This window comes from Lampris incognitus, chromosome 17 (genome assembly GCF_029633865.1).
Source record: "Lampris incognitus isolate fLamInc1 chromosome 17, fLamInc1.hap2, whole genome shotgun sequence".
Classification (NCBI taxonomy): domain Eukaryota; kingdom Metazoa; phylum Chordata; class Actinopteri; order Lampriformes; family Lampridae; genus Lampris; species Lampris incognitus.
In genome coordinates, this window is record NC_079227.1 from 10,076,530 (window position 1) to 10,089,917 (window position 13,388).

At 46.1% G+C, this 13,388-nt stretch overlaps 1 protein-coding gene across 1 annotated transcript in view; it reads right to left on the reverse strand.

Annotated features, from left to right (window-relative positions):
* LOC130127555 (ubiquitin carboxyl-terminal hydrolase 31-like) overlaps positions 1-13,388 on the reverse strand; it is a 60,227-nt gene that overhangs the window by 19,082 nt on the left and 27,757 nt on the right. Inside the window, exons 7-10 of the mRNA XM_056297226.1 lie at positions 12,840-13,020; positions 8,569-8,680; positions 8,334-8,428; positions 1,639-1,716 (exon numbers count right to left, since the gene is read on the reverse strand). Coding sequence (XP_056153201.1) covers positions 1,639-1,716; positions 8,334-8,428; positions 8,569-8,680; positions 12,840-13,020 — 466 coding nt within the window. The remainder of the gene's footprint in view (positions 1-1,638; positions 1,717-8,333; positions 8,429-8,568; positions 8,681-12,839; positions 13,021-13,388) is intronic.

Below are 13,388 nucleotides of genomic sequence, written 5' to 3' on the forward strand. Positions count from 1 at the left end.
AGACCTATAATAACATGGAACTGTTGTTGAAACACATAGAGTACAACAATTACGACTGGACCATCTGTGGTGATCTAAAAGTGTTGGCATTCTACTAGGAACGCAGCTCGGATATACAAAGTACTGTTGCTTCCTATGTGAATGGGATAGCCGTGCTAAAGCCGTGCTACATTACATTAAAAAGAACTGGCCGCTCCGTAAGCGTTTCGTTCCAGGGCAGAAAAGCGTGCCACATAAACCACTTGCCAACCCAACAACGATATTTCTGCCCCCTCTTCATATAAAACTCGGATTGATGAAACATTCTGTGAGGGCAATGAACAAAGAAGGTGATGGATTTCGCTATTTGAGACAGATGTCCCCGCATCCAGCATCCCCGTGACCCTGTGCAGGATAAGCGGTTTGGATAATGGATGGATGGACGGATGGAGACGGATGTTGCCAAGAATAACTGATGCCAAGATTAAGGAAGGCGTTTTTGTTGGTCCACAAATCAGACAGGTCATCAATGACAGGGAGTTAGAAGATCTCCTAGTGGGGCCAGAGAAAACTGCATGGAAGGCATTTGAGGGTGTTGTTGAGAAATTTCTTGACAACTACAGAGCACCAAACTACACTGAGCTGCTTGACAACATGCTTAAAGCACACAAAAGCAGGAAGTGCAACATACATCCATCCATCCATTTTCCGAACCGCTTATCCTGCTCTCAGGGTCGCGGGGATGCTGGAGCCTATCCCAGCAGTCATTGGGCGGCAGGCAGGAAGACACCCTGGACAAGCTGCCAGACTATCACAGGGCCGACATACACACACACACCTACACACACCAAGGGACAATTTAGTATAGCCAATTCATCTGACCTACATGTCTTTGGACTGTGGGAGTAAACCGAAGCCCCCGGAGGAAACCCACGCAGACATAGGGAGAACATGCAAACTCCACACAGGACGACCTGGGACGACCCTCAAGGTTAGACTACCCCGGGGCTCGAACCCAGGACCTTCTTGCTGTGAGGCGACCGCGCTAACCACTGTGCCACCGTGCCGCCCTGAAGTGCAACATGCTATTGAAAATTCATTTTCTGCATCCACACTTGGACTTCTTCCCGGCTGATCTTGGTGCAGTCAGGGACGAACATGGTGAACGATTTCACCAGGACATTGCGACCACGGAAAAGAGGCATCAGGGAAACTGGAATCCATCAATGCTGGGCGACTATTGCTGAACACTGACACGAGAGGAGCCAGATGCTGAGTACAAACGAAAATCAGCTGCAAAGCATTTTAAGCTCAGCTGAACTAACACAATATGTCACAATACTGACACAATGTGTCAGCATCATTAAGCAATTAAACATGTTAAATTCAATAAAAGTTACTTTAATGTTTCTCCAAATTCTTACGTGATACAGCAAATCTGAAGTTATTTTTGTGCTCAGCTTGACATTGTCTCTCATAATCAGGAAGCAAAACGTTTGTCCAGCGATACTGGCGAAGACACTGGTTTTGTTCAACACTGACAACCATCTCCCGTAAACGCCTCAGATAAGCCATACCACACCGGCACAACTTAACGCCTTTAAAGGCTGACGTGTTTTGCGATGGCACACGCTGAACTTGAAGAAAGGTTTCACTTACTAGTCTTTTGTTTCTTTGTCCCATTCAACGACAATTTTAACGTGCGGCGGACCCCCGGGACCACAAGACTTGAATGCCCTGTTACAGAATCAGATAAACAGAGAATACACTTTGATTAGATGTGAACACATCAGATCGGGGTTCCCCGTTTAGTTTTCCCCAAGGGCCAAATCATGTCATGTTGCCAAACCAAGAGCCGAAATGTCTGGAGCTTTTTTGTTTTTTTCATTACACCAGCAAAAGTTGTTTTATATGCAGATGTTGTTGTTGCTGCTTTTACAATTAATTATTATTATTTTTATAATTAGTAGTAGTAGTAGTAGTAGTAGTAGTAGTAGTGGTGGTGGTGGTGGTGGTGGTAGTAATAACTTAGGCCTGGGATTCTTAAAGCCTGTGTTGAGGGTCACACAAGAAAAAAAAAGCACTTTTTGAAACAAAATAAGTCCAAAACCAACCATTTAATTATGGACAAATGGACAAAAACAAATGGATGTTCATTGACCAGTCAGTGAAAGAAGTGAGATCGACGGGAGGAGGCAATCCTTCTGTTTTCTGTTGCGGCAAGCCTGAGGCACTGGCTAAGATGTGCATTGGAGAGTCGTGTTTCTTTCTTGGTTCTTGATGGAGTTTGTTGAAGAAAACGATGACTCACATGTGTACGCGGAGGGGAAAATTGTGAGTAGGAGCATTGCAGTAGCGCTCATGTTTTTGAATCGAGCTTGGGGAACCTGCTGATCCAAAAGTCCCTCACCCCCAACATCCTTGTGTTGTGCTTTGAGCAAATCAGATGTTCCCACCTCAAAGACCTCCACTGGCCATCAGCCAAAACAGAAAACGGCTGTCTCGGGGAGAGGAGGATGTCGCCTGAGAGTTTAGGGTAGCTTTCAAATCGTTCCTTGGGAGTTTTCTGCCAGGCCCGTCACAAAATCCTTCATCCATCCCACACATGTGGAAAGTGCAACTTTCTCCAATGAATGTCTCTCTCCAAAAGGTTCAGCTTTGACCAGAAAGCTTCAGTCACCTCGTACATGTGTGCAACAGTGTGGTTCTTGCCTTGTAATTGCAGATTAAGGTGATTTAGATGAGATATAATGTCACACACACAAATAACATATGCCATCCCCTTATTGTCACTTAAAAACCTCTGATATTATTGGGCTTTTTGGCTCCTCAGTCTGGATATATATATATATATATATATATATATATATATATATATATATATATATATATATATCACAAGCTCATCGCACAGGTCGCATGCACTCTCCAACACAAAGCCTTGCTCAGCCAGCGAACATCGTTATGCAGCAAAAGATCCTTGTGTTCTGCTGACATGTCCTCCAGCAACACTCTGAAAAGGCGATGTTGCAGACTAGAACTCCCGCAAACGAAATTTACCAGCCTCATCACAGTATCCATCGCCTGTTTCATTTCCCCAAACAGTTTAGTGCACAACACCGATTTGTGAATAATGCAATGAAATGCTAAGAGCGCTGGGTTAACAGCGGCCAGCCTGCTTATCGAGCCCTTGCGTTCTCCCACCATTGATGGAGCCCCATCGATGACACAATTTTGCTCACATCCAAGCCATTCTTCTCAAAGAACTGTGTCAATTCATTAAAGATGATTTCCCCAGCTGTGTGCGCAGACAGAGGAAGCAAAGAAAGCAGCTCTTCCGAAAGGTCTTCCCACCAAAAAAATCTTGTGAACACATACAGCTTTTCCATATCTCCTTATGTCTTTTTATCTTTAATAATCCAGGTAGAAAAAAAAATCAAAAAAATTGAACCAGTTCATCTGGACACAACATTTACCGAGAGAGAAACGTTTCATCACTCATCTAAATGACCTCTTCAGTCTCAACTGACTGCAGGTATCCCCACCCTAATAGACAACACAGTGGCATAACGACCGAAACCAACGACCGGTTTCATGTGCAAATTGCCGTGACCATAAACTAGAGTTTCAATGGCCATGTGTCTCAATAAACGTTGTGTCCAGATGAACTGATTCAACTTTCTTTGATTTTTTTCCCTGGATTATTGAGCATGCATTAAGACATTGTGACTCAGTTCAGTGAGGATTGCCTTAAACTTGTACGTGAGTATGAGCAAAGGGCGCTTAAAACAGCAGACTACAGGAGCCACCTGAGATTCAGCCTTAGGTGTAGACAGATTACACCTAAGAGCCTGCAATTGAAATCTTCGGTCAAGGGCCACCGAGCTAACCAGATCCTCCAGAAGGCACAGAGCCAGCTGTTGAACGAATGGGTGTGACACACTAATTTTACCATCGACGCTTTGAAAGCCAAAGAGGAGCAGATCCAACAGAGGCTCACGTGGCGTCTAGATGAGACCACTTTCCAACATGTGATTGAGTTTACGGATAAGGCTCGTCTAGCACAACACGGAAAGTCGAAAACCAGGCAGCAAAAGAAGTTCAACCTACTTGCTTCACGGCAGACAATGGAGGGCGACCTCGACGGCAGACAGAGAGATGGACAGACACCAGACACATGCTGGCGATGTGGCCAAGTAGGTAAAGAATCTGTTTGACAGACAACTCACCCAGGTGGAGAACGACATCCTTGCTGAGAGGCTGAGTTTTGCTGTCACGCCAAGGGAAATCCCGCTAGTGAAACTGATCACAGCCACGGAATCAGCGATCCATAAAAACAACATCGTGGACCCGGAAGTGGAGCAACTGTGGACGAAAGTTTCAGCCTGCCTCAGCAATGCGAAGGCGCCACCGTCCAACATCAGTAGAGATGAGAGGAAAGCTCTCACGGCTCTCAGTAAGGACCAACTCGCATTTGCGGCGGCCTCACCCAGTGCCGACTATGCGGTGTCTTTGTCCACGTCTAAGTTTGTGTCTTCATGTGAAGTTTTTTTATTTTGTTCATCGATTTTTTTATTTTTTTTTTTCGTTTAATGGCTGGGAGAGCTGGCATCGGATCAGCTGAGAGAGCTTACGGACCTTTCCGGAGCTGTATGGCCCTGCCTGGAGCTGTACCCGAGAGGAAACACTGAGGCGGTCTGGTGGCGGCCTCGCCTAGCATCGACTGTGCAGTGTTTTTGTCTGGGTCTGCATCATCGTGTGGAGTGCGGAGGAGGTATGTCGAAGGTGTCTGGCTGGGAGCGCTGGCGTTGGATCGGCTATGGGAGCCTGGTCTGCTTCATCGGATGGGCCCAGGGACCATGGCTCCTGCCTGGAGCTGTGCCAGGGGAGGAAACACTGAGGGCGATCTGGCAGGACACGGAAGCGGGGCAGGCTAATCTAACTGCTAGCCCACGCAGACCACCAGTCACGACACTCATCCTGGCTGGAGTGTGTTCTCTGAACAGAGGGCGTTTTTGGACTGCGTTGCACTGAGTGGACTGTGTTGTTAACTGTTTTTTATTCTTTTCCGCTTTGTTCTCTCTGTTTTTGGTGGTGTCATTTTTGGGAAATTTTGGATGCGTGTTTTTTTTTTGTGTTGCACTGCTGTGGGCTGGGAGAAATGAAATTTCATTTCTTTGTGTATGCAAATACATGAAAGAAATGACATTAAATTGTTCCTGTTTCCTGATCATCCAGCCAGCGGACAAAGGCAGATGCACTGTTGTATTAAACCAGACAGACTATCATGAGAAATTTATGACATTACTTAGCGACATAAATACTTATGAGCCCCTGAAACGAGGTCCAGGCAATGGTTACAAGAAAAAGGTGATAGATTGTCTGAAGCTGTTAGAGCAGGGCAATGCTACTGACAGAATGTTGTACCATAGATTATACCCAGGGGAAGCTACACCTAGTCTGTATGCTTTACCTAAGATACATAAACAGGATGTGCCATTATGGCCTATTGTTTGTATGATTAACTCAGTGACCCATAACATCGCTAAGTTTCTGGTATCTATTCTTAACCTGGTGGTAGGCAGTAATGAACATCACATTCAGAACACAATGGATTTTGAAGATAAGGTGAGGGACATCATTATGGAGGGGGATGAAACAATGGTCTCTTATGATGTTAAGTCTCTCTTCATGTGTGTTCCTGTTGATGAAGCAGTGGAGGTGGTCCGTATGACATTACAAAATGACCCCACCCTTAGCAATAGGACCACCCTTAACACTGACCAAGTGTGTCTGCTCCTGAAACTGTGTCTTCAGTCCACGTACTTCACATACAGGGGCAGTACTATAGGCAGAGACATGGGTGTGCTATGGGTTCCCGAGTCTCACCTATAGTGGTCAACTTGTATATGGAGGAAGTGGAAAAGAGGGCTCTGATGTCCTGTCCAGGGACACCACCTAGCCATTGGTTCAGATTTGTGGACGACACCTGGGTTAAAATTAAATCTCAGGATGTACCACATTTCACCAACCATATTAACTCTGTGGACAACAACATCAAGTTCACCAGGGAGGGTGTGAAAAATGACAGGTCAGCCTTCTTAGACTGTGAAACTGCCATTGGTGATGGGGGATATTTGAAAGGTGATGTGAACAGTAAACCAACACATACTGATAATTACTTGAGGTTTGACTCTCATCATCCACTGGAGCACAAACTAGGAGTCATCAGGACGCTGTACCACCGAGCTGACAACGTCCCCACCAACACAGCGGTCGGGGAAGGGAAGAAATTCCACATTAAACAGGCCCTGGTTTAGTGTGGTTATCCTAACTGGGCATTTGTCAAAGCCAGGAAGACGCCCAAACAGTGCACCAGCCAATCGAAGAGAGGAGAAGGACAACAGCTGCCTAAGCGTGAACCAGTGGGGATTCTGTATGCGGCAGGAGTGTCGTAAAAGCTGGGATGTATATTTTCCAAACATCACATCTCAGTTACTTTCAAACCCCAAAAAACGCTGCACCAGAAATTGGTCCACCGCAAGGACCGGGTCCCCCGGCACAAACAGAGCAATATAGTGTACGCTGTTAAAAGCAAGGGGGATTGCCATGACTTGTACTTCGAGGAAACCAAACAGAAGCTGGTCAAGAGGATGGCACAACACAGAGGAGTTAACTCACCAGGCCAGGACTCTGCAGTCTACACCCATCAACAGGCCAGTGGCCACTCTTTCAAGTATGAGGATGTGCACATCCTTGATAGGGAGGAACGCTGGTTTGAACAGGGAGTAAAAGATTTCCCCTCGGGGGCGAATAAAGTATTTCTGTTTCTAATTCTGATCTGTCGCCATCTTACAAAGCTGTGATTGCAACCACTCCCAAATCCTGTGTGAACAGCACACAGGGCCATTGTAACTCTAGTTAATGCTCACGGCAATTTGCATATGAAACTGGGTCATTGGTTTGGGTCGTTACACTGTGTTGTGTATAAAGGTGGGATACCTGCAGTCAGTTGAGATTGAAGAGGTCACTTAGATGAGTGATGAAACGTTTCTGTCAATAAACGTTGTGTCCTGATGAACTGAGTCAACCTTCCGTGATGCTGTTCTGTATTGGTTTGATCACAGGACGAGTGTAAGGCTAATGATATGGCTTCTGCTTTCTTCAAATCAGTGAGTAGACTGGAAAAACACTCCTTGGCTAAAAGTTCTACTCTTCTTGCTGTCGTGTTAGCCAACAATGGCACCTGATGGGACCTGGCCCGTGGGCCACTTATTGAGATTCAGGGCATAAGAACATTCTAGGTCCCGGTGGAGGAACTGAAGATATAAATACAGCTGTGGAGAAACTGCCAACACTGCAGTGCACATTTACATATTCAGCTTATGTTTGTATAGAAAGAAACTATTATTTTGTGCAAGAATTGAGTAAGAACAGTTTTTCAACACCGCCAGCAACCGAACAGAAAGCATAAATAAAGCTGTCTCCCCTCTGAAAATTAATCAAAAATGAATAAACCTGCAATCAGATAAAGCTTTGATCGTCTTAAATACAAGATTTCTGCAGTAGAGGCTAAGCAGCCATGTAATCATTCAGTTTGAGTCGTATAATTTTCAAAAAGTACCCAATTTCTAATTGTCTTCCTAAATGCACATGAATGGTAAACGGACTGCATTTATATACCACTTTCCTATTCTACCGACTACGCCAAGCGTTTTACAGTGTACACCTCACACCCACCCATTCACACACACACACACACACACACACACATTTATACACTGATGGGGCTGCCATGCAAGGTGCCAGCCTGCTCATCAGAAGCAGTTAGGGATTCAGTGCCTTGCTCAAGGACACTTCGACACGCTCTATGGAGGAGCCAGGGATCGAACCAGCGACCTTCCGATTACTAGACGACCCGCTCTACCTCCTGAGCCATGCCGCCCCTGAAGGACTTTTGCAGCTTTCATTCTAAGCTAACACAATGTATGCAAAACAGAAAGGGTGGATATATAAGGTTTTCACATGACAGTTGTAATTTTCAGTCAAGACAGTCGGTATTAAAGATCATGCCATTTAATAAGATATTATGTCCCTTTTTTATGTATTTGTGTGTTCATTAAAGTATTTATTTACCACCACTGCATAGAAATCACCTACGATAAATCTGTTTTATCCCCTACAATAGAATATGTGTGACCAGCAGACAGGCGATTACATATTTTAAGAATCATTTCAAAATCAGCATATCTGAGAGTACAGGGCCTCTGATGGCCCCTGAATTGACTTGACCTTTACTGGTGGCGCCATAAAGTGAAGTAGGCCTACCCTCTGGTGGTCATAAATGGTATTACCTCTCCACAGACGGATGGCAGAGTGGCTGCTCCTCCTGTGGCAGGAGGTAGGTGATTCCCACCACACCCACCACACGCAAACTGAACGGTCCGACCTGCGGACACACACACACACACACACACACACACACAAAAATGCAGTATTTCTTTATCAAGTCCCTATCAAAGTCAGAGTGTGTTTAGGTACATAGGTGTTGGTGAATCGGTGTTGCTTGCATAATAAGACATTTTATACCTGCACGCAGACCCCCGGACGCAAAAAGTGTTGCATCTTCTCCAGGATCGCTTTCTGAAGGACGTCCCACGTCACCGATCTCTCCAAGTACAGCACAAACGGATTACCAAACCTGCATGTCACACAAACACCAGTGTCCTTTTAGTTTGTTGTCCAGCAAACACAGCTCAAAGGGTAATAATTACGATTTTCAATGTTATCACTCTCTATAGGGTGGAGGCCCTCCACCCTATGGACGGTGATACGATAGAATGTAACCCCTCCAGTGATAGAATGTATCACTGAATGTAACCCCTCCACTGGAGGAGTTACATTCTATTACAAATCCTAATATTGTTTCTCTGAAACGCTGCCGAAAATGTGCAGGTAAGTGTCCGCCAGTGACGCCACTACGGGACGATCCCTGAATGTGAAAACTCCAACTCTCACCTCCTGGTTTGCTGCCGTCTTCATTGGGCTACACTGAAACAGACTCCATTGTGTAAGGAAATGTGAATAACAGCACCACATACAGCTGTTGTAGCGAATGCCACTGAATGCCATATAAGGAGGACACAAGACTACTCAGTATTAAGACTGCTAATATCCCTATGTTGCAAATTCAGGGGGCAGCCGAGAACCGCCGCAGCTGGGATGCAATCCCAGGTCGGCAACGGCACTAACCAGTCAACTAAGGGCTAGCGAGTCTACACATCACTGGTCATTACACCTACAACACATATATACATTGATATATCGAAAATCGTGATTGTTTCCTTTTAAGCAACATTTATTTACTTTTCCATATCTCGTTGTACTTATCCTGTGTTTCTGCTCGAGTTCTGCCTGTCCCAGCAGGAGTCGAGCAGAGGGCAGGTAGACTGCTTCATTCATACGTACCTGCGGGTATTTAAGAATCATTGGTGCAACTAACATGTAGTATGTCTTTGGACTGAGGGCGGAATCCCATGCAAACCCTGAACCCTCTTAATGCGAAGACGAAACTGCTGTGCCGGCCACCCCCATACATTTTCAGCCTTCGTGTTGTGTTGTGTTGTGTTGTGTTGTGTTGTGTTGTGTTGTGGGAAGCAGTGTTTTGGTGGTTGTTGATGATGTCACATAGCAAGAAGGTTCTGGGTTCGTTTGCAACCACACTAATGTGGAGTTTGGATAAGTTTTCTTCAAAAGTCCAAAAATATGCATATGAGGCAAATGAACCGTGATTATCATTCCTCTAAATCAGTGGCCCTAGTGTGCGGGTGTTTGTGTGTGTGGGCCCTGCGATGATGGATTTGCAGCCTGTCCATGGCGTCAATTGCTTTTCAGCCAACGCCTGCTGGGATAAACTCCCATCCTCCTGCAATCCCGGGACAATGAATAAGTCCAACCTTGGGGGACGTCCCGGGCCGTCCTCTGTGTGGAGTTTGCATGTTCTCCCCGTGTCTGCGTGGGTTTCCTCATGGGGCTCCGGTTTCCTCCCACAGTCCAAAGACATTTAGTAGGTCAGGTGACTTGGCCGTACTAAATTGTCCCTAGGTGTGAATGTGGTGTCCCTGTGATGGTCTGGCGGCCTGTCCAGAGTATCTTCCCGCCTGCCGCCCAATGACTGCTGGGATAGGCTCCAGCATCCCGTGACCCAAATTCGGATAAGTGGCTTGGATAATGAATGGATGGACAATGAAAATGAGGATAATGACAATAAACTTTATTTATACAGCACTTCTCAGGACAGATGTCACAAGTGCTTCACAGGAAACAAAGAGAAAACACTGAAAGAAGTGAAACGAAACAACAGCAGGCAATAAAACACATAAGAACATAAACCAGCTGTTGAGAGGGGCAGAGTTTATAAAAATAAAAAAAGATTTCAGCAGTGATTTTTAAAAACTGTCACTGAGTCAGCTAATCAAATTTCTTCCAGTCGGTCACATCCAATGTTTCAGGGCCCCTGAGGGTAAAAGCAAATTACACCTTCGGTCTCTAGTCTGGACTGGGGAACCGTCTGTAAAACGTAGCTGGAGGATCTTGAAATGTTTTGGAAATGTAGGACAGGTGAGTCTTTAAAGCTTAAATCTGGGATTTTTCTCCTTTAATTAATGTTATTTTACACATCTGGATCATGGAGTCAAGTTCCACAATACTATGGGCTCTAGTTTCTGGGTCATAGCGCAGTCAAAGGCACTGGCGCAAACCGATCTAAGGTGTGGCCAATTCTTTTTTTTTTGTTGCTGATTTCAGGACATCCTGCGCTGGCGGTAACCGGGAGCAATGGAGGTGCAGTTTTGAAAGGATTGGATTAGATGGAATACATTATCAGTCGGAGTGGTGGGGGCTGTCTTCAACTACAGCCAATCAAATCAGCTCCTCTCATCCCCTTTAAAAGCAGCGCGTGCGCTCTGTCATGGCGAACTGCCGGTTTCGTGATGGAGGGCGGAAGACCAGACCAGACCACACCAAACTAGACTAGACCAGACCAGACCAGACCAGACCAGACCAGACCAGACCAGACCACCTAAGGCAGAAAAGCTTCTCCCAGGAGGAAACTGACGTCCATGATCGTTTGACAGGCGACTGTTTAACGTGTCTTCATCCTCACCAGCCTTTCTCTTTCCTGCGCAGTCTGTGAACACGGCAGGAGACCTTAAATAGTTGTGATCACGGATCAGTTAGCCTAGGCAACCAGTTCGTTCTTCCCGGTTTAATGAGCTTAACTGATATATCGAAATCCCCGCCACCGTGTTATTTTCCATGACGCACACTGACTGTTTTATGTTGGAAAACAACGATACACGTTCATATATTTTGTTTTGTGATTAAGAAGATTTAGGACAGTAGTCATTAATTAAATTATCCATTGTATACGCCAACATTACATACACAAAAGGGGCATGTTGGACTTTGTATAAGTCTATGCTTAGGGCACCTTCGCCTAAAGCGTGGAAACTACCACACAACGCCTGTGTCTGCGCTAAGACGTGGTCTGATTTTGGCTTTATTTTACACCAAACTAGCACTGTGCCACCTGATTTCGACTGACACCCCCTCCACTGCGCCACCACAACTGTTGCGGTGCGAGCGATGTCATGGCAAGGCCGGAAATCAGCAAACACGCCCACGGGAGAGAAAAACCACCTTGCACCCGATGAAACTGTCACGTCTGCGTTAGCAGTACCGCCCTCCGGAAACTAGAGCCCTACCATCATCTCTACCATGGTTGGAGACACTCTCCAGTCTCTGTATACCGCTACTGAAATGGTTTAATCAGGTAGGAGGAGCACTGGTGCAGCGGCAATCACGTTCCTACTGAAACAAGAAAAAGACTGAAACATGACGCCGATGTGGCCACGACAATACTACTGTACAACAGTGTAGATGTAGTTTGTAATACATTAGACTGTCTTTTTTGCCCCCCTTTTTCTCCCCAATTGTAACCGGCCAATTACCCCACTCTTCCGAGCTGTCCCGGTCGCTGCCCCACCCCCTCTGCCAATCCGGGGAGGGCTGCAGGCTACCACATGCTTCCTCCGATACATGTGGCATCCCCAGCCGCTTCTTTTCACCTGACAGTGAGGAGTTTCACCAGGGGGACGCAGCACGTGGGAGGATCATGCTATCCCCCAGTCCACCCCCCGCCCCTAACAGGTGTCCTGACCAACCAAAGGAGGCGCTAGTGCAGTGACCAGGACACATACCCACATCCGGCTTCCCTCCCACAAACACAGCCAATTGTGTCTGTAGAGATGCCCGACCAAGCTGGAGGTAATACGGGCATTCGAACCAGCGATCCCCATGTTGGTAGGCAATGAAATACCACTATGCTACCCAGACGCCCTACATTAGACTGCCTACTGCCTGTGTTAGCTTTGGTCCCAGGATCCATTTTTACAATGGTGGGAACTGTTTACTGCTGAGCCGACGATACACCAACCACAATGGCTGCTACACCTTGTTTGTAGTTGTCTCTGCCAGAGGGAGGGACAGATTGAGGAAAATCACAGATTTTAGCTTTAAGAGTAAACAGCAGATTCTAAAAAATCAACTGTAAAAATTCAAGATTCAATAAATTATTGCCATTTCAACACAAAGTTGATAGGAAGTTGTCTCGTTGTGCTCAAGACAGATAACAAAATACAATACAGGATGAAAGAGGAAGAAGAAGAAGAATACAGGATGATTGAAACAATAAAAAAAAAATGAAAGAGATTTCCATCCATTATCCATGCTGCTTATCTGAATTAGAGATTTAATGTGATGAAAACGTGATGTTGCAGTAGGTTGTTGTTTTGGTTTACCTGCGGCCCTGTTGTCCGGCACAGGCCCGGTTGCACACCAACAGCACGATCTTGTCGGCCTGGCTGCGGTTCTTGTTGGGGCTCGGTGGCGGTGTGGAGGGCTCTGGTATTTGTGAGGATGTCCTATTATTATCTGTGCCGTACTTCAAGTTGTTCTGGTTCAGGTTCGTGTGAGGGCTCCCTGGAAATCGATGCACATGTCGCACAGTTACCACCAAAAACATACAAAAACAGACAGAACAAAGCAAAAAATACACAAAACAGTTAACAACACAGCCCACTCAGTGCAACAGTCAAAAAATTCCACTGTCCAGAGAACGAACGCCAGCCAGGATGACTGTCGGAACTGCCAGTCTGCATGGGCTAGTAGTTAGCTTAGCCTGCCCTGCTTCCACGTCCTGTCAGACCACCCTCAGTGTTTCCTTCTTGGCTGCAGCTCTGGCAGGGCTTTGGTCCCTGGGTCTACAGGACACAGGAGACCAGGCTCCCCTAGCCGATCCAACGCCAGCTCTCCAAGCCAGACACCTTCGAAACACCTGCCCACACTCC